The sequence below is a fragment of the Ambystoma mexicanum genome, chromosome 8, assembly GCF_040938575.1.
Source record: "Ambystoma mexicanum isolate Mex_15411 chromosome 8, UKY_AmexF1_1, whole genome shotgun sequence".
In the NCBI taxonomy this organism is placed as follows: Eukaryota; Metazoa; Chordata; class Amphibia; order Caudata; family Ambystomatidae; genus Ambystoma; species Ambystoma mexicanum.
In genome coordinates, this window is record NC_090929.1 from 1014904336 (window position 1) to 1014931699 (window position 27364).

Consider the following 27364-nt stretch of genomic DNA (forward strand, 5'->3'; position numbering starts at 1 on the left):
GTGAAGAGCTCCACCATTCTTTTGACTGAATTCCACAGGGATTGATAAAACATTTGCACCGGGGAAAGACAGATTGACCAATCACAATCCGTCTTTCCTGGGTCCCACACTCATGGACCCTTTTCAGATGATGGCAGCAATTTTTTTCCATGTTTCTTATGGCCGCCTTCAACCAAAAAGGGACCTAGTCCCCTTTCCATTTTAATTGCGGCGGCCCCGATTTTGCTTCCCCCTCCCCCCTCCGGCACTATGCACTGAGCACATCTTACAACGAAAGAAAAATAAATCTGAAAACCCTCCACACCCCGGTAAATCCCAGGGAGTGAATGTCTTTCACCTCCTTTGCGGGAGGTTGACAAGGCCGAGACCGGCTCAGAGCCCTCGCTGAGGCTCTAACTTGGTGAGGGCTGTCGGGCAGTTACCGGCCATGTCAGCGCCCCACCTAGAGGGTGAACGCTACATTCTGAGTAGAGCAAATCAACATGCTGCTGTAATGGTTATAGCTTAAGTAAAGCAAACTTTCTTTCCACTAGCATACATGTTTCTACTTTCCTTGTTTGAAGGGGCTGAGGAAGACTACTATTATGCAGACAGTTGAACAACTCAATAAACCTTAAAAGAATCTGGGAGAATACATTTTAAGATTTTTCCTCAAAGTCTCAGAAAAAAGAACCAGCTGTAACTGCCACTAGCATGCGTGATGGGAGGCAGGAACTCCTGGGACTTAAAAGGGGCTGACTGGCATTTTTTGACATACATGTTTACAGCTTACTATCTAGCTACTGCACATACAGAGTTGTGGGCTCTGAGTTAAATATGCAGGGAATCTTTCTACATATGCTTTTAGTAGCAGACATTTTGGAAGTCGCAACTGGCCAGATAGGCCCGACTTCATAAAGATACCCAATTTCTAACATTTTTTTAATTATTTAAATTACTTTACAACAGAGGTTTTTCTCTATAATTACATTTTGTTCCAAGAAATAGCCACTAGGTTGGGATATCCATTGATTACATGATGCTGAAATTCAGTTTATTGTCCACTGCTCTATTACAATATTCACAGAAATGGCATTTAGGAATCAGTTTGTGGTGGATTCAATTGACAGGGAGAAAAATCCAGTTGTACCTAAATAGATCAGATAGTTTCGAACTGCATGCCAATCACAAAAAAACATAAATAAACAAATGCCATATCAGGTATAGCAGAGCCAAATTCCTTTTCACAAACTGTACACCAGTTGGAGCCAGGCAGAATTCAGTAAAAGGATTTGGTACCCCAACAGAGAAAAAAAACACTTTAGTGAGAAAAAGAGCCCAAAGACGGCAAGTGGTGACATTCTATAATGTGGGTCACAGCCATTTCTAATAATCCATATTCAGTAGAAATTGAGGAACAGGCGCTACACGGAACATATGTAGGCCACACCAGGATATGCAATGATTAATGCAAAGTCCTCTAGTAGAAAAAAGTGAAAAGTAAATTCAGTTTAAAGCCCTCGGAGTCTGACTGAATGAGGCATGTGCATAAAACAAGGATTTAAAAACACTAAGACAGAAAATAGCTTTTTTTTCCAAAGGCTCACTGTTTGTAAATTTATCAAATCCAACTGCAGATATCAGTAAAATAACCAAGGTTAAATTACAATGGCACTTACTGACAAGGCACAAGAGAGGTATGAACATTATGAAGGGTTTCTTCAGAAGAACAAATTACTTCCCTTCAGTAATGTTCTTTCTGATGGATGTTCCTCTTACCGATTCCTCATCTTAGCTCTATTTTGCCTGCTTTAGCAGATCTCAGAAAATGTTTGAGGCAGTGAACTGCAATCCCTCGGCTCTCCATCTTTGTGGCCGTATATGAAATTGATGCATGTAGCTTGCAGTTCACCCAATTACCTCAGTTCAATAAACTTTTCCCTGTGCACAGCTGTGTTAGGGAACAAATTGTTGTACAACGCAAAATCTGTTAGAGAGGAATTGAAACAGTGTAATTGAGAGAGCTCTTTAAATTGGGGGCAGGAGGGGAAAGAGGAATCTATGGAAGGAACATAGATATTAAATCAAATACATTGTGTATGACCGCTGTACCAAAATGGGCGTCCTGACCCAACATCGTGATCTGAATCTGTCACTGAGGTATTTTCCTGCTGTAGGTCAGCATTCGGAGACACACAATACTATCCACCTTGACAGTGTGTGTTTTGTGTCTCCTTTTCCATAATCTAGGGCTGGTGTAACTGAGGAGGAGCTAGTCCTCCATTGGCACCATTCCAATAGCTTTCAGCTCCTAAAGATTTATATTGAGTTTCTCCTCTGCTGGGGACAACAACCCTCTCACTGCCAGCTGGTTCAAAAGTGTGCCCCATCCCTTCAGGGAGATATCTGTAGCCGCAGTTGTCGCCAGCCACAGTTATCAAAAAGATTCTCTGACCAAGTTCACGGCGGGACCCCCCCCACCGGAGGTCCTGTGTGACCATGCTCAGGATATGTGAAGGTCAGTGATGCTGCCTGAGGACTGTGGCGACTGAGATCTGAGGGCCCAGTGAAAGTATATCATCTCAGTCGGGAGTCACGAACCAGAAAAATGCAGAGTGCCCAGTAACCATAAGTCATCGAGGGCTAGCAGTGTGTGGGCGTTCCGAAATTTGTTGAACATCTACTTAATGTGCAGAGCCCTGCTGTAAGGTGGGAAAGCCTTCCCCAAGGAGGAGTCCAGAACCTTTCCTATGAACTGCAATATTTGTAAGAGGGGTCACTTGGGACTTCATGAAGTTGAGGGAGACTCCCATTTTCTGTAAGCAGTGGCAGGTGCGGCTGAGGTGGTCCTGAGACTGTTTCAGGGAGTGGGCACTTTAAGCTAATCGTCCAGTGAATTTAAGATGTGAATCCCCTCTTGCCTTAGCTTGGCACCACCACTGACAGCAACTCGGTGAAAACCCTTGGGGCGGAGGTGATCCCGAAAAGGCAGAACGCAAAACTGGCAGTGAGCACTGCCTATCACGAACTTCAGGTATTTGAGCTTCAGAAGACGGAACATGAAAGTGAGCTTCCTGGAGATCAAGTGACACCAACCAATACTGGAGCTATAGGGCCTGGAGGATCTGTGAGTGTTTTACCATCTTCAACAAATCCTTCCTGAGAAACTTGTTAAAGTGTCTCGGATCCAAGACCGGTTGCATTCCCCAGTCTTCCTTCAGTACTAAGTAGTAAAGGGAATACCATCTCTGGCTTCTTTCTGCTTATTTCTATGGTGGTGGTGGTGAGGTAGAACCAGAAGTCATGCCAACCCCGACCATTGAGACCAGTGACTGTCCTTTTTTAGAAGAGCTAAAGAGACACAAAAGAAGCACACATATGAATTACCAATATACAGAAGATTTAAACACAACCAAGAGAAATACACCAAATACAAATACCATGACAGTCAGAAACCCCATCGGACAGGCATCAGGAAACCCAGAACAAGCATGGCAAGAATGCTAACAAGAAAAAATATACAGCTAGAACAAATAAACCCAATAGTCAACCTCTCGAAGATGCAAATTGACAACAACCTAACATCTGCCCTAAAGAGTAAATAAGAGCTTATTGATTTTATAAGACCTAGAGAAGGAATACACAGTTCAAAAACTAACAGAAGAACTAGGAATTGTAACAGACCTTTCAGAAGAAGCAACGCTTAAACCTCGCTCTAACTTTAACCGAGTCTTTCCTAGGAGTAGTGTTATAGACCTCTTCCAACAAGCTGTAACTAAAGACCTTAGGGATAACTATTTATATAACAAGAAATCAACAATACAGCATAACCTTACAAAGAAAGAGAAACTGGCACTCCTAGATTTAAGTACGAACCCAGATATCATCACAAAAATGGCTGAAAAGGTGGCAAAATAATTATCATGGAAAGAGATGATTACCTCAGAGATCCAAAATGCTAAAAAAATGTAAACCCTTTACTCGACCTAAATGAAGAATGGCACCAAATGAGAAAAACATTGTGTGAAGAAGGATTATTAACGGAAGAGGAGTTTCGATATCTAAACGTACAATTCCCAATCATGTCGACAATTTACTTTGCCCCTAAAATACATATGAAATTCAAGACCTATCCGCCATGCAGACAATCATTAAAGGAATCGGATCGATCACTTAGAGGATCTCAGAATATATTGATCTACATCTGCAATCTGCAAACATTTGCTTCAAATTTATCCTCATTTATTAAAGACACAAAACATGTCATCCAACAGTTGGAAAACATAACCTGGGAAACTAACATTAGGATGGTAACACTTGACGTAACATAACTCTATACAAGCATTGAACACCAAAAAGGTGTCCAGACAAGAGAATTCTTTCTAAAAACAAGATCAATCTCATACCCTAGTCGTAACAATATGCTCATATCTATGCTGAAATTTACTCTAAACAACATCTTCTGCTTTAATGAGCAGATTTACAAACAACAAGGAACTGTCATATGCAAACCTCTTCATGGGATCCTTTGAAATTGAACACGCCTGGAAACACCCAGCTTTTATAGACAAACAAATCATCATATACTGGGGACGTTGCATAGATGATATCCTAATGATATGGGATGGCAACAAAGGATCCCTTCAACAATATGTCACATTTTTCAACACCAATACTTATAAGTTCATGCTTACTATGAATGAAAGTACTGAGCGAATTAACTTCCTAGACCTGGAACTCTACACGGACAAGAACAAAATTCAAACTACCTTATTTATAAAACCACCAGCAGGTAATAGCATTCTTCATGCAAACAGCAACCACCCTAAACACATCAGCAAAAAATATCCCATATGGGGAACTTCTCAGAATTAAGAGAAACTGTAACAACAATGAGGATTTTTTTGAAAAAGTCAATAGGAACATTCAAATCAAGAGGCTATAACCAAAAAGTTGTTAAAAAGATTATGACTAAAGTCAAAGAGAAGGCAAGAACGGACCTGCTTGGGAACCGAGGAACCAAAGAGCCCAACAAACCCACAAAATAAATAAGATTCATTAACACCTATAGTTCTAACATCCAAGAGATACGCAGAATCCTCAATAGACATTTGAATATTCTACAACTACAACCAGACAACAAAATACCTGGATACTACACCAGCCATCACATATCAGAAGACGCCAACCATAACAAATCTCAAAAGCCCCACCTTCCTTAAACCAGCTAAAAAACCAAGGGACCTCAGAATTAAGTGGCATCCTAACCCTATGTAGGGCAACCATAAATGTGGTAACTGTAAAGTATGCCCCCGAATGCACAATGGAAAAGACTCTATTCAACTACCACAAGGCAAACAAATCAAAGTAAAACATTTCATCAACTGCAATACCAAATTTGTTACATATGGGATCCAGTGTACATGTAATAAACTATATATAGGAAGCATGATACGCAACAACCAGCACTTCAAATATCCCTTGGCAAATCACTTTCACACAATCCCTACAGACCAACTAGAAGCAATTACCTTCTTTGGAATTGACAAAGTGGAATTATATCCAAGAGGATTCTCAGAAGAAGAGAAGGTGAGATGGATCAACATCAGACATTTGTACGACCGGCCTGAACCAAGACAGCGAAATGTCTAGTTTCCTTTAAATCATTTTTTGAAAAATTGTCCTCCCTTAAACTCTACTTATAATTGCACCTGTAATACAAAATTAATTGAATGGATACCCCCCCCCACCATCATCATTGGAATCCCATCTGGATAAGCAACCATGCAGTCTGACTTACAATTTACACACTTTTATTATCAAGCCTTGTGTAAACCCAGAAAAATAGTTTTTCAAAAAAATATTTTTAAACACTTTTTTCCAAAACTGTAACCACCAAAGTTCACAAAAATCAATCCAACCTATACTTTCATCTCTTGGTACAATCTACAAATGCAGCTTGCAAAATGTATTTAACTATACTTCAAGCTTTTTGCTACATTCCATTTTTCAAATTGTAACTTTTCCAATGTTCCCCATTCTATTTTTGAATTTTCTCTCAATCACCAATTGCCATAAGGCATACCTGTGCACCTTTGCAATATTTTGCGGCACGGTTGCGATGCGATGACGCAAGGACGTTGTGATGCTGGAAATGCATTTGAGGGACGGGGTCTCCCTGTCCTTGTTCTGTAGTCCTTTTATCAAGTGTGTTCTGTATTGTTTTCTGCCCAGGAGTCCATGTGGGACTCCTGGCAGTGCAGCCCCTCTTTTTGATTTGGTATACATACCATTGGGATACTCTTATGGCACCCATGGGTGGGGGTACAACCCTGTGCCCCAAGTGTATGTTTTTGGACACCTGTGTGTGGCCCACAGAGCAGGGTATGGGCTGGTGACAGCTCCATGCTGAATTTGACAGGTGCTCTGAGTAGCCTCCATTTTGGGATACACAGGTCCTGCCATTAGAATCAGTTGATTCCTGATAGGAGAAAAGATGGCCCCTGTGGCCTCTTGCTTTCTATTGCCTGTTACCTGGTTTTTCCCTAAAGTCCTGGGAAGCCCTGCCTCTGTCCCTTCCCCCTGACTGGCTGTTGGGTCGAAGTTCCATATATGGTATTGTGGGGACGTCCAGGCCAGACTGGCTGGATACTTCCCAGTGACTGTATGTTGTGGGTACACCCTTGGGGTCGGACCTGGGTAAATGGAGTGTGTGTGACCAATATGCACTTCTTGTTATGGGTGTCTGGTTTCTGGTATGTAATACAGTGAATGAGACAGCCCTATCCGAAACTGGTATGAATGCAGTGTGCAGTGCTGAATGGCTGGGTACTTGTCCCAATACACATAACTTGTTGTGAATGTCTGGAAAGAGGAGAATGGCCTGAATGCTCAGTGAGCCTGATTGGTTGCCTGGCTGCCTGAATGGCCTTCTGAGTGATTGGTTGCCTGAGTGTGACTCAGCAGAATTAATTAGAGACCAAACAGTATATCTGGGGGCCTTCTCACTGCTAGAATTCGTTCAGAAGCTGAAGTCGAAACTTGATGTTTGATCTCGAACGCCGAGCCCGAAGAAGAAGGGTGACTGCTGTTACCTTCACCACAATCAGAAACCCGCTGTGCCGTCGACTGATCCTAGACGGGGCCTGGCTGGGAGACCTCTTCCCGGGCTACGAGGGACCATCGTGCACCGCTAACCTTTGCCAAATCGCCCTGGAAGCCAACCTTCGAAAAACTGTCGACCGGAGATAGGGACCGCCGAAAAGAGAAGCACCGGACAGCCGTCCACCGTCATCGACTAGGGTTTGCAGGTTTGCTATAACTGCTCGAAGCCCGTCGAAAGCTGTGTTACCCAGAAGCGGGAACCGCTTGACGGCAAGCTGCAGATGACCGGAGCCCAACGCTCAATTGAGTAAGACACTTTGAATCCAAGGACGCTCTCGCTAGCACCGCCGACCAAATTTGTCCCGCCGGAGAAAGTGAAGGCCGCCGACAAGTATCCACCGGTGGGTTTCCAGCCACCCGAAGACCGCAGACACGCCGGACGACTCGACACCATTGCTGTACCAAAGTTCTTCATAGACTCTTTGCGGCAACAAACTCATTGTTGAGGTGCACCACACGCGATATCACTACATATTATCCCCACCAAAAATATTGCTGTATATATGGTCATCTGGAACGGCCATAGGCGATATTTTTGCGGGGGATAATTTTGGGGTTTTTGGGAGCAGGGGTTGCGGGGGTGTCCCCTGCTCCTTCAAAAATAATGTAGGGGTTGCGGGGGTGTCCTCTGTAGGTTCCATGCCTTAATATCGCGCAAAAATATGGCTATATTTTTGTACGCCGATATTTTTGCAGGGATATTAACACATAGAACCCTGCACGCCTCATCTTCGCAGGACGTCCACAACCGATCGTTGACGAGCACCACTCGGACCGAAGATGCTGCCTCAACGTCTTTGTTCACCACTTCTTCGAGGGATATCGACGATCCGTGGCTCCTGCCTTAAAGGGAGCCGCTCAAGAAGGATCCGCTGACGACCCAACATCAAAATCTACAATTCTAGGTACATTGGGGGTGGTAGAAATATTTAGAAGGAAATGAGACTCATATTAAACAATATATGGACTGGGCTTGTATATCTTTATTTACAGGTTGCCCAGGTGGGGGATCCTCACACAGAACTTTTTCTAGGTAACGGGACCAGTATTCTGCCTATTGTTTAACCAACTGCTTTTTCCCTCCCAAGTCTATTGTTGGTTCACATTATTTACTGATTTCTATGACATTTGAACTGAGTAAAGTTGATGCATTTTAATGCAATCTACTAAGTAATGGTGGTACCACATAGAAACGGTATATATTTGCCATTGTAGATTAACTTGAGCACAAAGTGTGTTATTGTGATTGTGTATATAATCTTGAACCTTATTTATATAAAGACTTATCACTAACCTAGTGTGTGGACATTCCTTTGTGGGTGCTTGAGGACTACACTGAATTTAAGAACCAGGCTGCATCACCTCCTGAAAGCTTAAGCCTTGATTGCTCGTCTTTCGCTACCGCATAGAGAATCTTGGCTGGGGTGCTCTGTGCCTGTACTCTGCCATAAAGAGAGCAGGAATACAGATACCCCCTCCAGTCTTTATAGACGCCATCACGCACAAACAAGCAATGACGCAATCGCGCAGGTAAACCTAACAGTGAACAATCTGTAACACCGATCCCATCCGTGGGACGGCGTTCCTGAGCAAAACCCAAAGGACAACTGAATCCTTGTGCATCAAGACCAAAAGGTAAACCAAACTACTAGGAATCCCCATTTGCATCTCTAGACTGCCCAAGGACATTAGAACTCATATTGACCCATCTGTTTTATCTATAGAAAATACCAGAAAAAACAAGAACCTTCCCAAAAGAAGGCAACTTACAAACAAACTCACCAATGGTGAGCATTTATGAAATACTGCTATCCATGTCAAGGTTCATTAGAACAAAAGGCTAGTTTCTCTATGTGTTGCTAAAGATATGCCTTATCCCTACTTTTGAAAGTGTTTTATACATCTGTTCTTCTTTTCTTTAAAAAATTGTAAAGCAATACCTCTTGATGACCCAGGAGGAGTATATTGGAGAAACACGTGTTGAGGTAGCAAAATATTTTTGAGATTTTGGAAACCACTGCACTTTACCCTTCTTCATTGGGACAACGCATAACACTTATGATGATCTAGTAAAGAATGTTCAAAAGTGAACACCTGACTCTTTCAAATTTTGCATTCTTATACAACTGACAGTTGGCGCAATCTTTATGTGCCCCATCCATGTTTTTTCACAATAGGCTATCTTGTGATCGGCAGAGACACACATCTTGACATCAAAGTCCTCGCCTCTCAAAGACAGAAGGTTTCAGTGCAGACATTTCATCGATAAAGTCTTTTTTTATTGAATACTTCCGAAAAGGTTTTCAGAGAAGAGAACACAGTTCACAAGAAGCATGCAGATAAAAGTAACTGAGGTCATAGGGCATGGCGCAAGCTATTTATATCGATGCCGATGTCACATCCAGCCACAAAGATGAAGAGCTCCAAGGGACCACGATGAAGATACCTCTCTGCGTCCCCTGCTGTTAAAACATTTTTGAGATTTCTTAAAGCAGGAGAAATATATCTAAGATGAGGAATCCGTGGGAGGACAGAACACATTTAATTTACTGCAGTATAGGGTGAAGATTGCTGAATAATGGAATAGTCGAATCATCATGATCCCTCTTACCCCCCCACACATATACAGATAATCATTGATTTAAGCCAACACATGTACCTTTTTCTCAAACACATCAAGTATGGATGACTGAAAAAACAATTTTACTCTTTTACTATTCACTAGTATGACAAGTCTAGCCCTACAAAAGGTTTTGCTTCATGTAACAGAAAAACTAAAATTGTTGCACCTCAGGTTATGAATGGAACATAGAAAATTGGATGACATTTTACACGTTATCCTGCTGAATAATTTTGCTAGGCTTTCAACCTGTGAGATGTGACACTAAAGAATACATTTAACGTAAAGCCAGAGTACTTGAAAAGAGTGCAACGACTACCCCCAAACACATCAAACGTAATCTGAGATCAGCCCTGGCTGCAGTATATACACACCACATACAGTAAAGCAAAGCAAACCGATAAATCAACCTATGGCCTGCCAAATGTTCATATGATGACATGACTGTTTGAATCTTAACATGACCGGCACAGATGCTATAAGCAAGCAATGCATGGCAGAATTTTGTAGCACCAAAACTCCAATGTACCTGTATCTTCAGCTCCTTTAGCGTCTGATTAGCGGATACCAGAAGCGCCTTCTCCCCTCTTACTTTCCTGTGCCTTGTACTCCGTCGAATGCCTTGCTTTTGATACAATGCATATCCTTGATGAGACAACTTTTGCCGTTTTCCAGCCCCACCATTCATCTGGAAACCAGACAAAAAAAAACCAAAACAATCATGTAAATGTTGGTAATCTGCTTCTGACAATTACTCGTAGCCTGAAAGACAAATTACCATCTTTTAAAAGAGACTATAAGTCTTACAAAGTAAAGTCTCAGTGCTCACATTTTCTAGAATCGATTCTAATGATGATTGCTCATTTAAAATAAACATGTTTTTACAAGTGTCTAGCTCTAAGTAGTTCCCTACTTTGTCCATTAGAAGAACAAATCACTTACATGCTCTGTAATGTTCTTTTTGAGGGATGTTCTTTGCACGGATACATCATCTATGACTTTCTATCTCAGTGCAGCTGATCTTTGGCAACGTTTCTGCCACCCTGGGGTGCACCATGGCCTAATGCGATTGACACCTCTACATGTCCTGTGCCAGACAGGACGTCAGGGCCAGAATATATCGAGGCACTGAGCCCCATGATCTCAGCTCTGCCTTTCCCCCCCGAGCACTCTGTATACAAGAGACCGCAGAACTTATGTCGTGTACTAGCTATCTGCCAAGAGTGACAAGATGGAGGACGTTGAGGAGACCATCGGAGGAAAGATCTCTATCAAGAAGTAAGTAATTTGTGTTTCTAATGGATTCCTTCCTCCCACAGGATCCTCGTCTTTTTTATTTTATTTAAAATTCTGTTTATTAAGCTTATCATGACAAAGTAAATAATATGACACCCCCACATCCCCATTTCCACCCCATAACCCTGCCCTGTACCAGTCCAGTTCTTGCATTAACAGTCTTGCTGCCCTTTCCATCTCCCGTGCCTGCCCATAGTCGTATAATGTGTGATGCGCTAGTAGCCAGTGATCACCTCATATTATAGTCCCTCCTGACCCCTCTTGCGGAAGGACGTTTTTGTACCTCAGGGAGGAAGGTCATCTGGTTTGTAAGTCATTCAGGAGAATGTTACATGCTAGTCCCTTGTCCTCATACTTCTCCTTTCTCACCAATTCTTGAACAATCCACTGTTACACACCATTGTGCATCAGCTAGTCACTGTGCCAGCACGAGGCACTCTCACGAGATTGCCCTTCTTCGTTTTGCAAATAGCAAGAAGGCTGCCATTCTCTTCCTTTGGAGCCTCTGTTCTCCCCGCCAACCTCCCCCGAGTACAACCCCTAGTAAATAGATAGAGAACAGTTGAGCTGGCTCTCCAGTAGGGCATTTATTCTAGTCATCACCCCATGCCAATCAGTTTCTATTGTTGGCCACGGCCACACCATGTGCCAAAAGCCTGCCGAATCTTGCCTATATCTGGGACATTGATGTGGGTTATCGGGGTTCATCATATGTAATTTCATCTGAGTCATATAGACCTTGTGCAGTATATTACATTTAATCAGCTTTAACAGGGCGTTTCGAGATACTTTGCTAATTCACATGCATATTTTATTCCATTTAGACTCCTCAAATATCTTCATGTACCTTTACCATTTTGCTTTTACCTTAAGCTAGGGCTGGGTTTTATTGTCCTGTAGTGCAGAGTATAACCTGGATATGGCATGTCTTTCATTTCCTATGTTAAGGATGGCTTGTAGAATAGGGGTAGTTGGGGGTTCCTCCGGTACTGTGCCCCAACTAGTTGCGAAAGTACTTGTCAATCTTGTATAGTTCAGAAATAGATAGTTCCTCATTTATGACAGATTCCCACCATAGCGGTACTTATATCTTGAGGAGAACCAAAAGGACAACACCTAAACCTGAAAATCTTGGAGGACTGCTCTGCCGAACCAAGCATGCTGCCCTGAAAGGGAATTCAAAGAGTAATGTTTAGCAAACTTGTGCAGGGAAGTCCACGTAGCTGTTAGACAAATATCCCAAAAAGGGACCTCCTTCTGTAGGGCAATGGGGGCAGCCAGATCTCTGGTAGAATGAGCCCAGAGACCTTCACCCACCTGCTTTGCAACCATATCACAGTATGCTGAGAAGCAGAGAATGATGCACCTTCACAGGGTCTGTTTAGTCACAGCCCAGCCCAGCCGGGCACCAACAAAACTCACAAAGAGGGTTTGCTTTAACAAGTGGGGAACTGCTGCTTCCTTTTTTATCGTATCTACCGAGTTGTGATCTCAATTGATACCCTGTTCTCTGAAGGACAGTGTCTGCTTCACATACCATGCTTTTTCTTACCCTTGCTCAATGACATGAACACCTTCGTCCAGTCGTGCATGTACCACAATTGTCTGCTATGTGGTTTGGGTGTCATGAATGGCCGGGTTCGACCCTTCTGGACTTAATGTTCCTTGATGCACCGCGGCATTAACTCTGCAACCCATCCAAAATGGCCGTCGACACAGAACTGCGGCGGTCTAGCCTTTGCGGGCACTCGCCAGCTTCCTAGAAAACCGGCACGCCCCAGCGCCTCTGCGCGTCTCAACTCTACCACTACGAGTTACTAGACTTGTTCGAGTTCGCTCTCTGTGTATCGTGCATTCTATCTTCCTTCACTCCTGGAACCCCCCACCCCCTTCTATTCCTTACCTTTCGTTATCCTCCTTCCTGGATTAATCGCCATTGTTCCTGGATATTCGAATGCTACCGGCTTGGCAGCCGGCTTCCACGCTGGAACCCGAGGACTCGCGTTCCAGCTTATACAAGTCACAGTCAGTGAAAAAGAAAGAAGCCACGTCCCGGAAGAACGCCAACAAGGATAAAAAGGTGCGAAAGAAGGGAGCTTCTGACATTGGGACTAGACATCAGACAAAGTTGATGGTGTCCGGATCCTGATATTGGCTTGCCACAGTCCTTACATGGCTTAAAGTCTGACTACTAAGGTGACTATGTGAGTTGAAAAAGTAAGAGAAACCAAAAGGAATTGGTGGCTGTTTCATGGCTCGAGCCTCTGTCCTGATGACGAAAAGTAATGAGCCTCTGCATATATACATACATACATACATAAGGAATAAGTCACTTGTGGAACCAATGGTGCTACTCATGCCATGACCAAGCCACACAATTACCCCTAGGCACTATGGACTTGGGACCAGTAGGTAGCCACAGATTTCAAAAGATGTAGAACCTGTGTCGTGTATCCAATGGGCCGGGAGGATAGCTCAGGGACAACCCGCTCGCCTTGGAAGCAAGATGACGAGGAGCAACAGAGGTTCGATCACCGGGTCCTTGCTCAGAAACCTCTGGGTATTAAGCGTGTTATAAAAAAGCAATTATAATAATTATAAATGATAATTAAAGAATGATTACAAGACCCCTTAAAGCACTTACCTAGACACAATACAGTCCCAATTCAAAATACTGAAAAAAGGACAACCCAAAGTTACAAGAAAACAAAGGGGCTGTTACTTCCTTACTTGGTTAAAGTCAGGGTCAGTGTCTCCTTCCGGTGGCACATCCTCTCTTTCTTCTTCTGCTTCTGAACTGCTCACATTCAATTCAGGTGCTGCTTCTTTCATTATCTAAAATAAAATGACCGTAAAACTCAGAAGTAAACAATCTTTATAAAAAGTCTGAACCATGCACTTTGACCCACGCCACTACATCCTCACTATCACAATAACCACACAACACAGCCTCCCATCTTGTCATGCTAAGAAGTGATACTTACAAATCTCACAATAACACCCATCATGCACTGCATAGCCACCCACAAACAAATGCAACTTTACTGACTTGTGGTTCAGTCATTGTTCATTGAATCTAAAGGGAGCCAACATCATCAAAACATAAACCCATTTTGAATAACTATTATAGATTCTACTTGATGTCTACTACTTATTCATAATTCATAGTATTAAGGCAACTTATGAACCACCTTCTGTTGAGAGCACTATAACCACTATGTCTAATGATAAGCTATCAAACCTACCACAAAAGGGACCCCAAATAACTCTAAAGGCAGGTAACTTGGACGCATCAATAGCCTGTGAAAGCAGCCAAGTGAATGACTTATAAGGCAAGGCAGGAACAAGGCCAAACAACAATATAAACAAAAAACAAACATAAATCTCATGGCACGGGCATTTTAGGGCACTAGCCAAGTTTAGTAGCCTTGCGCGGTATACGTGAATGAGCACACTAAAAATAATGCAAACATTGTAAAAATGTATCTGTTGCCACCAGCTTGTCTTTATGCTCATGTAAAAAAATCCCAAGTGTAAAAAGATAAGGTAATACAAAAGTATCCCCATTGCATTGCAAAATACTGTGCAATGTTAAAAAGTCACAGAATGCAAAAGGGAAACAGTTTCCCCAGTACCAATAGTCTGAAGGACTAGTTTCCCCATAACAAATTAGCAAAAGGGAAGTGAAGTTGAAGGCTTTACTCCCCTTCAAAAAGCTGGAACAGGTTCAAAAACAGAACAAAAAAGAAACTCTGGAGTGAAAGTTGCAAAAAGAGAAATCTTTCCCTACATGGTTGCCCTGAAAACAGGAAGTCCTGAAACACAAAAGGGCACAAAGCAGGCTTTTTAAAGAAACATTGGTACCACAATTGCTACCAAAAAGGTTCATTGGACTGAATGTGGTAGGAGACTTTCACCCCATGCAAAGCCATAACTGCCCCCAATCTACTCTCTATGACCTGGTGCAGGGTGAAATAATCACCCTAGGGCAAACATATGACACCTTTCAGGCACATCTGGAACTGGATGACTTAGGGGAATCCCTCCCAATACCATACACCGTAACACGTGGTATCAAGCTATAGTAAACATTATCCAACATCATTTGTCAAATGTAAAAACCTTCCATAAATGACTACGCCTTACCACACCACAATATTTCAAAACCTGTGCTTGAAGGTGCTAGAGCACTTAGGATGATTAGTCTCACTACCCTGTACATGTTCATGTGACCTACCCTTTAACTTTTTTTAAATGCATTTTTATTAGCATTTTTCAAAATTACAAAACAACCACCCCTTTACCCCCTTCGCTACTCCACCACCCTCCACCTCCCTAACCCGAGTCCTGCATTCAAGTCTCTTTGTGGTACAACTCTTATTTCATGTAGGTGGGCTTCGGTGTCTACACTATGTCCAATATTCTCAAGTTCTGAGGTCACCATTGCAGAATAGAGTCTCCACTGAGGTAGTCTAGTATCAATCCCCAGTCCTGTCGAAATGTGTGTGTCGCCTTATATTCCGTACGTGATCCATTCCATGGCCACTATGTCCCAAACTTGCAGAGCCATTCGTAGGGGATGTTTTTTGCTTCCATTTCTTCGCTACTACCACCCAAGCCGCTACCAATAAGATCATAAAGGCTTTGCATTGGGGTTTTGTTGGAATCTGGAATCCCGGATCAAAGAGGCCACACATCCATCTTTTCTGGGAACAGTTTGGCAGACCTTGCACCATTTTCTAGATCTGAGACTTAAACTCTTCCCAAAACCCTTGCAATACATGGCCGTCCCACAATGTGTGCCTCCAGTCCTCTCTCCCTGAGCATCCCCTCCAACATTCCCGAGATATCCCAGGGTACATTTAAACTTTTTATGGCCCTGTTGGGATGAAGATTTTTCAGATGACCCACCCAACTGCAACTACAGAAGGCCAATCGAGCGCCGGCAGGCAAACGCTGGCCCCCTCATCCAAAGGATCCTCATCACAAGGAACTTTTCCTGTCTGAGGCACCTGAGGCCTGGGCCAAGGACTCTGCCCATTTTCTGGTAAGCCTGCCCTGACCCTACAGCTTGCCCACACCCCCCCAGAACCTAACCTTTCCACCTAATCCCTTCATGCACTACACCTCATGGGTGCCTCTGCATTTCACTGAATTTGGACAATTGCTTGCTATCACCTGGTCTATTGTTGATATATAATATCTCACTATACTATAGTACTACGCTTGTACTGTATCCTCTTGTGCAGCCAACTGCTACCTATTATGCTCTGCCACCATTTAGCCTCTGCCTGCCCCACTTAGAAATCGAATTTAGACATTGTATTTTGTTGAAGTGTGACCCACTTGTGACCTTCCTCTGAACTACCTGGCACTAGTCGCATGATTCCCGTCATTTCTGTCACATACCAGCAGCACACACCAGCTGCACACACACGCGCGCACACACACAGCCACTCTCCACAATGCCCAAGTATGCACCTACCAATCATAGCATAGTTTCACTCTCCCGCACTCTCCCTGCCACACTCCGCTCAGCCTGCCTAACAGCCATCCTTATAGCCCTCACTATAATGGCCTCTACGCCTCCCCACATATTCCCAGCACACCTCACCCAGCGCCCGGCACTAAATTCACATGCCGCAGCACCAGACTACAACATCACACAGTCGCGGCCGCCTAGCCACCAGACTCGGCAATCTCAGAAATCGATCACTTCCTAGGTATTTACTCTGCTCATCCACACCCATCACGACTAGAAACACTAGATTAGGTACCCGCACTGCACCACTATCTCATACTAAGTTGAGAATAGGCACGGCCCCTCGCCCCCCACCACCCTAACATGCCTCTACACTACTTCGCACCAAGCCCCTCACTACCACACACCACAACAAGCACACTTCACCCCATACTAGTACAAACAAAAACATCAAAGGCACACAACACCCACCTCTTAAATGTGCACCACTGAACGTACGCTCCCTACCTGCACATGCCCTCGAGATAAATGATCTACTATCCACACTTAATCTGGACTTACTTTGCATCACCGAATCCTGGCTCAATGATGCCGCCTGCCCAGCCATCACACTAGCCCTACCCACAAGCTACACCATCCTTAGGCAAGATAGATGTGTTAAGATTGGAGGGGGAGTCGCCCTTATCCACAAAGACTCACTATCCATAAGATTAGCAGACCATAGTACATGGGGTGGTAATGCTGATATCCTATCAGCCAAGCTTACGCTCTCCCCCAATAAACTAATCAACATCCACATCCTATACAGACCTCCTGGACTGCCAGCTGACTTCCGAAAGCACCTCTTCCCATCGACTAAGCAACAACATTAAAAGGTCCTCCAAAATCCTTCTATTAGGAGACTTAAATTTAGGATACAATGATCCTAAGGATAAATATGCCGCAACCCTAGCTAAAGAATTTGCAGACTTGTGTTTCTCCCAAAGAGTCCTCACCCCTACTCACTCCAAAGGCCGCACCCTTGACTGGGTCATGGATCACAACTGTGCATCCAACATTACATCAAACACCGCCCTTCCTTGGATGGACCACACATGCATCGAATTCCTCATCCCCACCAACCCTAAACCTAAGACTCTCAGCCACGCACTACCTGCCACAATAAGAAGTTCTAAAAAACTCAACGCAGACAACTTGCGTCCCCACCTTAAAAGCCCCTGCCTAGCACCACCTTTCTCTCAGGACCCAAATATACTATCAGCTATCTTCAATGATACCCTCACCAATGACAAACTCTATAGCCCCGCTTGAAAGCAAGAAGGAAAAAAAATCATTTTACTGCAACTCTTGGTTCTCGGAAGAACTCCAAACCCTCCGAGCTCAAAAGCGCAAGTCGCTTAAAAACTGGCAAACGGATCCGAGTGATCTAAATAAGAGCCTCTTCAAACAAATAGCCCTCCAATATAAAAAAGCCATTTTAGCAGCAAAATCCAACTGCTTCAATGATAGGATCTCAAAGGCCAACTCCCAAGCTAAAGAACTATTCGCAATCTTTAATGAATTAGTCACTCCTCAGGCTACTGCTGACGAGATAACTAAAGACAAAGCCTGGTGTGCCAGCATTCAGTCCGCCATGCTCAACAAAATAAAACTCCTCCAGAACAAAATCCAAAACCACTGCAAAGCCCCCCAAACCAAATTAACCTTATTAGACCTAAAAAATCAAATCTCACAGATCATGGACAAAGGCAAACCTGCCTTGCTCCTCCTCCTCGATCTATCAGCTGCTTTTGACCGGGGAGATCACCAAACACTCACCACCCACCTCACCCATGCAGCCCATTTCTCTAATCAAGCAGCATCCTGGATCACTTTCTTCCTTGAATGAAGAGCCATGAAGGTCTACTCCGACACAGCTAACGCCGATCCTACCACTATAAACTGCGGTGTCCCCCAAGGATCTTGTACAGCCCCCACCCTCTATAACCTCTTCACAAAACCCCTCTTCGACCTACTTGACTCCATGGGTGTTGCATATACAAACTATGCAGACGACACTCAAGTACTTTTACCCCTATCTGGACTCTATCACCAAGACGCCACGGCCCTTCACAACAACTATGCCACTATCCAAGCTTGGATGGCAATCAATGGCCTCTGTCTTAACGGGGAGAAGGCTGAAGTTCTCATCCTGGGCCAGACAAACACATTATCGAAACTATGCCCCCAATACAACAACTTCAACATAGACAACCTAACCATCTCTGTATCATCCTCTGTCAAGACTCTAGATGTTCACATTGATGCAAATCTATCGATGAACAAACAAGTCAGCGCCATAGCCTCTGCATCAGCGTTCAGCACCAAACTCATCAATGCCATTAAACCCTATGTATCCACCCCCAACCGCTTGGCCATAGCTAGAGCAACTATAGGAGCCAAACTTGATTATTGCAACGCCCTTCTAGCTGGCACCTCCGCCAAAAGCATTCACAGACTGCAAACCACACAAAACAATACCCTCAGAGCCGCCATGAGCATCCCTATAAGAGACCATATATCCCACGCCAGACGTGAAGCCTGGTGGCTCCAGGTCAAAGAGCGTATTACTCTGAAAATCCTCACCATCACTCACAGGTGCATCAACAAAACTGCTCCAGCATACCTATCTGAAGCAATATCAAGGGCCACATCCACTCGCCCCACCAGGGCTTAGTACACCAACCAGCTACATATACCACGCATAAAGAGAGCCACAGCGGGAGGTCTAGGCTTCTCCTATATTGCACGGAAACTCTGGAACTCACTCCCCGCCACCCTTAGAGCTGAAACTTCCATCTCTGTCTTCCGCAACAACCTCAAGGCCACTCTTTTCAACTAGCAAGTGGAGGACTGCCTCCTCCACTTCTGCCATATATATTGTAATATAACACAAATGTAATATAACTATATTGTAACCTGTATATATACTGCTAATGACCATGTAACTAAGCTTTGTACTGTAACAAGTGCCACGATGTCCTTGGGCTGTTGTGTGCTACATAAATACGAATAATAAAAAAAAAACCCTCTGTCTCTCTTCCTGCTTTTCTAGAAGCATGAATGTCATTATGGGACACCCTGTGGGATACCCATGAATCTTCTGAAGTGGCTAACGTCTTAGGATCTATTTCCTTAGTCAGACAGACGCTGCTTAAGTTCAGAGGAACGGGAAACAAAAATATGTTCCAGCATAACCAAATGGATCATGTCTTCAAAAGTGGTAACCTTATAACCTGCCACCCAAACAGTCATTTGTTTAAAACATTCTGTAACATATGTGACCCAAGAACTACCTGCCCTTTTCTTATACTCCCTGAATGTTTTCAAGTATTGGGCAGGAGTCTTCCCAAACTTCAAGATTATGGTTTGCTTCAATTTTGCAAAATCTTTTCTCTCAGTCTTTGACATTTCCACAATGGCACTGCCGCCAGAGCGGGCCAGTCTACTGAGTAACCATGCAATCTTATCAGCATCTACTACTTCCTGTACTTAACACGCATACTCAAACGCAGTCAGCTAGTGCATGATGTCATTTTTCTCTTCATACACACTCAGCCCATCTTTAGGAAATCTAGAATGTGAGGAGGGATCTGTACCACTCCCAGACTCTGAGGAGATGTTGGCAGCTTGAAGCTTGGCAAGCTCCAACTCATGTTCCCTATACTTTTGTTTTTCCAACTTTGCCATCTATAATTTAGCCATTATAATCTCAAATTATTTTTCTCTTAGCCTAAGCTTTTGTCTCGAGGTCTAACACAGCCTCAGCTTTAGAGGAAACAGAGGACACATTGGATGAGCATCATCCTCATCTTCTCTCTCTCTAATGGCATCAACAGACACATCATGACTGTTACTGGGAGCAGCCCCAGCACCTTCTGCACAATCATAGGAGGGAAGAGGTACAATGCTACTTTCCTGTCAATCTACAATCTCTTGGATTAACTGAGTTGTTGTGCCAGAGGTAGTGATACCTCTCCCTGCACCCAGCCTTCTTAGCGTTTCAGACTTAGAAGCACTTAGAGTAATAGCAGTGATGGATTCCATTTTATATAGGTTTAGCAGGTGGTTAATAGCCAACTAAAGTCACTGTGTTACTGTGTAACTAATCCAGGTACTATACCAGTGTGCAACACAAATGTTCAGTATGTAGTAATAGAATTGTTGCAAAAATGTCACCTGTGCAAAAAATCGTGGAAAAAATGCTGTGGTTTGACCCAGTAAAGGTGTACCCCATTATACCATTTAAGGGGAGCGGTGGTGTCCCCCGCTCCCCTTAAATGGAATAATGGGTCTGGGGGTTGCAGGGCTGTCCCCTGCATCCTTTACATGGATTGCGGCGGCAAAACCACAGCCTTTTTGCCATGATTTTTTGTGTAAACAGCCATTTTTGCAGCGATTTTAACACATGGAACCAAATGAACCTCAGATCTTACCCCACCGCTGTACATCAATTTGTTGGAATGGATTTCTAAACTCTTCTGTGGTGAAAAGATGTTTAGCGGGCCACCCTTGTTAGTGAAACAGGGAACACTTCTGGGAAGATAGCCCGACAAATTTACTGTAGCTTGGAGAGCAGTGCAGTCAAGGCTAAATCACAGATGGAGTCGGGGTGATATGAGGTCTTTGGTGAGCACACACAGTTAGACACCAAGGATTATCCTTAGCCAGCAGTATACAAACATATACAATTTATTAGGCCCAAGAATAAACACAAGTGAAGCATGAAAAGCACAGTAAAATCACCACTCAAACAACAGCCTTTGTAAAATATATAGTCACTTTGGTCAATGCGGTAAAATACGGAATCCCGCCAAAACCTGTAAGGGGAAAAGGGCAGGCAAACTTTATAACACTGACAATCTTCAGAGATGTATAGCCCTAACTTATTTTGTAATTTTTTAATTTTTACTTTGTTTTAAAAAAACAACACACAACATTACAGTGGTTTGGTGGATCAACCTCCCCGCCCTTCAAGCATGTATATTACATCTCCCATTTCATTATTTACATATTTTAAACAAACAAAAACATTTCAAGGCAAAAGAAGAGGTGCATTCGGGATGGTTCCCCTCCTTTTGAGCTTGTCCAACCAGGTAATATTTATAGGGATCCCATATGTCCTTGGGTTTGGCACAAGGGTGCACTATTCTTCCGTATTCCATTTCATTGCAATAGAGAATGACTTCTTTCCATCGTTCAACCATCGGACCCCAAGATCCACCCCACAGCATTGCCACTCTAGGTTAACAACAGTAGCAGCCCGTCAGTCTTCACACTCTGTACGGGATCTCTCTTGGATCCCCAACAGAGCAATCCCCGGGATTGGTTCCCCTATAATCTCACTCATTATCTGAAAAATGTGCTCCAGAATAGTCACACCGGGGGGGCAGCTCCACCCCACGTGCATGAAGTTCGCTGGTGCGGCAGTACACGAGTGCAATTGTCCAGAGTGTCTGGTAAAAATCTATGTAACATCGCAGGTGTATAGTAAAATTGATGTAGGTACTTAAAATGAATCAGCTTAAATTGACTATTAAGGGCTATCTATCGTGTCTGTGCACAGCAATATCTCCACATCTCCCCTGATACAGTATGAGATCTTTCATCTCCATCGGGAGGACTCCGCCCAGACCACACAGGCTTTCTGCACCATGCTGTATAGAGTAGACACCATTCTCTCGGTTTCTACTCATCCTAGCATCCCATCCAGTATAGGCGCCACCTCCAGTTCCCTAGGGAAAGTCGTGAACAAGTCCCTCAGTGTTTGCTGCAGTCTGAAATATAGAAACAGATCCAGTGATGTGAATGTCCCCCTATCCCGAATCTGCTATTGTTATAAACTGTCCCTCTAGGAAAAGATCTCATAAGCACAATATACCCAGATTCTTCATACAGCGAATAAATCCTGGTTCACTTGTCAAGTGCAAACCCGGCATATGTACAATCGGAGCCTGGGGGAGTAACCTTCCCCTCAATTCAGACCCATGATCTGCAGGTCAATTCCACCAGGTTCCCCGCTCTGGTCTATCTGTCGAGAGCCGTTAGCACAATCACGCCCAGTAAGTATGGCGCTGCCAAAGCTCTATCAACCTCCACAAGTCCCCTATCTGTGCCGTCCCCAAACCAGTAGGTTAGAAAACCTGTGTGGGTCACTTCATAGTATGTCTCAAAGTTAGGTAATGCCAGTCCCCCTTTGTCTAGTGGCACTGTCCGTTATTCCCAGGACATGCGTGCCTGCTTACCAGCCCAAATACATTGCAAGATCTGTGACTGTGTTGTGCTTAAATATGCCTACAGCACCACCAGTGGCACATTAAGAAACACAAAGAAACCTCAGCAGCAGAACCGTTTTGACCAGCGAGATCCTTCCATATAGGCTCAGAGGCAACTCCATCAACCTGTCCACCACAGTTTGAGCCTGTTGCAACACTTTTCCATAGTTTCTTTTTAAAAAACAATTTTATTGGTTTATTCAAACAGAACAAAAAAACAATACAAACCAAACACGCAGTGCATATAGCAACAGCTCAATTGTTCATTGCTTACTTTGGGTCACTGCTTCCCTTATCCCTCCCCCTCCCTTACAAACCTATTTATTCCACGCACTCTGTATCTGCCCCGCGTGGTGGGGTCTCATTTTCCATGGATTCTGTCAGATCTGGTATCGTTCCAAATAATTCCGCTATCAATGATTTCCATGCCATCAGGGTTCCCGCCTCCTCCTCTCCCCCTACACTGCTCGCCTCTTGCCATACCATGGTTTCCGCCTCAGCCCATTTCTGCAACTCTTTCCACCACACCTCCACCCGTGGCCTATGACATGTCTTCCATCCCATGGCAATCCTGCATATGCTAGATCTTTCAATTTACTAACATGCTTAAGTTTCTGCGATCTGGGGAGTCCCCCCACCAGCAAGCAGGCCCAGGCAGTATTTATAAGAATCGTGACCCCCTTTTCCGCTAGTTTGTGTTATTTCACCTCAGAAGCACTCAATTACTGGGCATGCCCAAAACATGTGTACCATGTCAGCATTTTCTTCGTCACATTTGGAGCATGCTTGTCGTCCAGCATTTTCAAACCTAGATATCCTCTGGGGTGTCATATATGCCCTGTGCGTAATATATAGTTGTATCTGTTTTAGTCTCGCATTCCTTGACACCTTCTTATGGTACCCCAGGGCACGTTCCCACATCCCATCCTCTATCGGGGCTCCTACTTCCGCTTCCCACTCTAGTCTTAATTGTGTTACTTCCTTCCCAACTTTAGACATCATCTCGTACAGTCTGAAGATCTCATGCCCCCCTCCGTTATATCATATATTGTATCTATAGTAGCCTCAGGTTCTTCTTCCAGTACCGTTTCGGGCCATGTTCTCCTGATTTCTGTGATATGTAATGTACTGGCCCGTGTGTAACCCCATTTCCTCCCCCAGCACTTCAAAATCTATGATGGTCCCCTCTCGCCAGATATCTCCCATTGTTACTAACCCCACCGATTCCCAGTGGTTTCTGATTATCATCCTCACCTGCTTATCTACCCCTGCCAGTGCAACTAGTGGTACCTGCAGGGAGCATGGGAATGGGTTCTCCGTCATCCGGCATGCCCGGCGCCACATCTTCCACCCAAGCATCATCATCTCAGGGCGCTCTTCCATTTCTGTCTTGGGCAGCCAGTTCATCTCTCTTAAATAAAAAGGGGCGCAATCATGTCCAAACAACCTGGATCGGGGGTCACTTCGTCTGAAAGCCATTTGGTAATGTATTGCAGTTGGCTCGCTACGTAATAGACCTCATAATTAGGCAGTTTTATCCCTCCTTTGTCATAAAAGTTCTGCAACTTCCATAGTGCCACCCTATTCTGGGTACCATGCCACAGGAATCCCTACACATGCTGTTCAGTTTAGTAAATAAAAAACTTCTTGGGTATCAGATATGGAATATTCCCCAAAAATGCAGGAGCCCAGGTAGGACCACCATCTTAAGCATTGCCCCTCGTCCCATCATTGCTAGGGGCAACTTCACCCAGAACTTCATTCACTTCTCGTTTTTCTCAATGGCTAACTCAGTATTGTGCCTGTGCTCCTCTTCCACCGTGTGGTACACGTCTATCCCAAGATACCGGAAAGTACTAACCGCCCATGGTTTTTCTAACACCGGTAACCGTCCCACAGGGATGCCCTTGTAACTGCCTAACGGGAAAATACTAGATTTTTGAGGAGTCACTGCTATACCAGACAGCCCCGCATATCTCTCCATCAATTCCAGGATGTACTGGAGATTTTCCTCCGGGTGCCTCAAGTACAGCAGCAAGTCATCCGCATACAAGGAGATCAAGTGTCGTTCCCCTCCCACCTCGATACCTATAGGATCGTATTGTTGTCTAAGGTATATTGTTAGGGGCTCCAGGGCTAGTATATAGAGCATTGGGGACCATGGGCACTCGTCTGGTGCCTCTACTAAGCTGGCATCTTTCGGATATCACTGATCCTGTTCTGACTCTGGCCAATGGTTCACTATATAGCATCTTCGCCCACCTTATGTATCCAGGTCCCATTCCATAACCCGCCACAGCCGCCAGCAGCCATGGCCACTTGACCGAATCAAAAGCCTTTACCGCGTCCAAGGACACAATTGCCATTTCGCCCTCGTTCTTGCTCCTCCATTCCATAACCCGTTGGGAGTCGTCTATGATTATGGGTTATATTTCTATTCGGGACATAGCCCGTCTGGTCGGGGTGTTTTAGTTTGCCAATAACTCTCTGCAGTCTGTTTGCCAAGGCAGCCGTCAATATCTTGGTGTCTTGGTTCAACATCGACAAAGGTCTGTAGGAGCCACAGCTATGCCCAGGCTTCTTGGGTTTGGGAAGCGGTATTATGATCGCTTCTCTAAGTGACTCTGGCAGCCGTCCCACCTCAAACGCTTCATTTAACATTTCTAACATTGGGGGGAGCACTTCCTCCCTATATACTTTATAAAATTCACTTGGGAACCCGTTCACCCCCGCAGTCTTACTAGTAGGCAGCTACCTCACCACTTCTTCTAACTCCTCCAAAGTAATCGGTGCATCCAGCTCCTCTCTCTCCTCAGCACTTATCATAGGCAATCCTATGTCTTCAAGTGTTTCTGTTCTCTCCCCATCCCTACTTCCCTCCTCATCCCCATACAATAACCTATAATAATCTGAAAACTCCTGATTAACTCCCTTCTGGGTGTCAGCTACACTAACATCTTCTCTCGTTATCATTCTGATCGTGGGTCTGGGGTTTTCGCTCTTATATAACCACGCCAAAAGCCTTCCTATTTTATCCCCTCCCACATGCTGTCTCTATATATTTTTTTATAGTTGAGGTTGCACAGTCTTTCCCATTGCTCTGCTCATTTCTTCTGCAGTTTAAGTATTAGCTCCATCTCTCTCTCCGTTTCCTCACCTTCCTTCAGTGCCTTTTCCAGTTCCCTTTCTGTTTCTTGTAGGTCGACAAAGATCCCAACTTGCAGGCCTTTAGATTTTGCTATGTCTACGCCTCGCATCACCACCTTGAAGGCTTCCCATAATGTGCGGCTGAGTCCACGCTACCCGTGTTCATCTCAAAGTAGTTTATAATCTCCTCCCTTATGTCTTCCCTGAAAAAGGGATCCCCAAGTGCCTCTGCTCGGAGGCGCCATGCCGGAATCCTTGCTCTCGGGGGGCAATATTGCCATCCGAGAACCAGAGGCGAGTGGTCCGAGAGGACCCTCGCCTTATATTCTGCCTGAGTAATCTCCGTTATTACCTCTGACATAGCAAAGACATAGTCCAGCCTCGTATGTAACTGCTGTGGGGCGGAATAGTGAGATTATTGCCTTTCTTGGGGGTGTCTCGTTCTCCACACATCTGCCAGAACAAAGTCATCTAATAGTGTCTGCAACGCTTTAGCCGCTGGGGCGGGTCTATCAATCTTTCCATCTGACCTATCCATCCTGGGGTTTAATACACAGTTAAAATCCCCAACCCAGATCACCGCACTCCCCATATACATGCTAGGGTTAGTACACAGAGTTCTGAAATATGCTGCCGTATTTTGATTGGGGGCGTATGTATTTACAATGCTCATCTCCCTATTCTCCACCAATCCCCTCAGTATGAGCATCCTCCCATCCGTTTCCGCCTTTTCCTGCAACAGTTGAAAAGGGACATGCGGCGCACCCAGGTGAGCACTCCTCTAGCATAAGCAGAATATGTCGAGCCCACCACAACCCCTTTCCATTTCTTCACAACCATCTCCATCTTTTCCCGTGTCAGGTGAGTCTCCTGCAACAGTGCAATGTCTATATTTTGTCTGCGCAGATACAACATAACCTTGTTCCTCTTAAGATAACTATCAAGTCCCCAGACATTCCACGTAATTATTTTAAGGTCCCCCATGACCCATTAGAGTTCCTCTTCCCCTTCCATCGGTGCAGTCCAGATCCCACTTCCATCTCAGTCCATATAGGCTCGTACTCCCCTTAACCAAAAACATACCAAACTCCCCAGTCCCCTCCCCCTCCACACCTCTCTTCCCATCCCCAACATCACCCCCCTCAACTGTTGCCCAGCTCCATCCCTGGAGCTCAGGCACCCCCGCATCTAGCTCTTTCTGGCAATAGCCTTTACTCGAAGCTCAGCAGGTTGAGGTAGCCATAACGGCTATCCTGCGACTACTACTACTAATACTACTCAGGGGGTAGGGTGCCTTTGTCCTGCCACTCCTGTTCGCTTTAATTCAACCACACATTGCTACTTTATTTACTTATATATTCA

General features: G+C 44.3%; 1 protein-coding gene across 1 annotated transcript in view; it reads right to left on the reverse strand.

Moving 5' to 3' along the window:
• The window catches only part of USP48 (ubiquitin specific peptidase 48), a 1688863-nt gene that overhangs the window by 243857 nt on the left and 1417642 nt on the right, over nucleotides 1–27364 (reverse strand). The window contains exons 22-23 of the mRNA XM_069610955.1: nucleotides 13790–13894; nucleotides 10293–10451 (exon numbers count right to left, since the gene is read on the reverse strand). Of these exons, the coding sequence (XP_069467056.1) occupies nucleotides 10293–10451; nucleotides 13790–13894 (264 nt within the window). The remainder of the gene's footprint in view (nucleotides 1–10292; nucleotides 10452–13789; nucleotides 13895–27364) is intronic.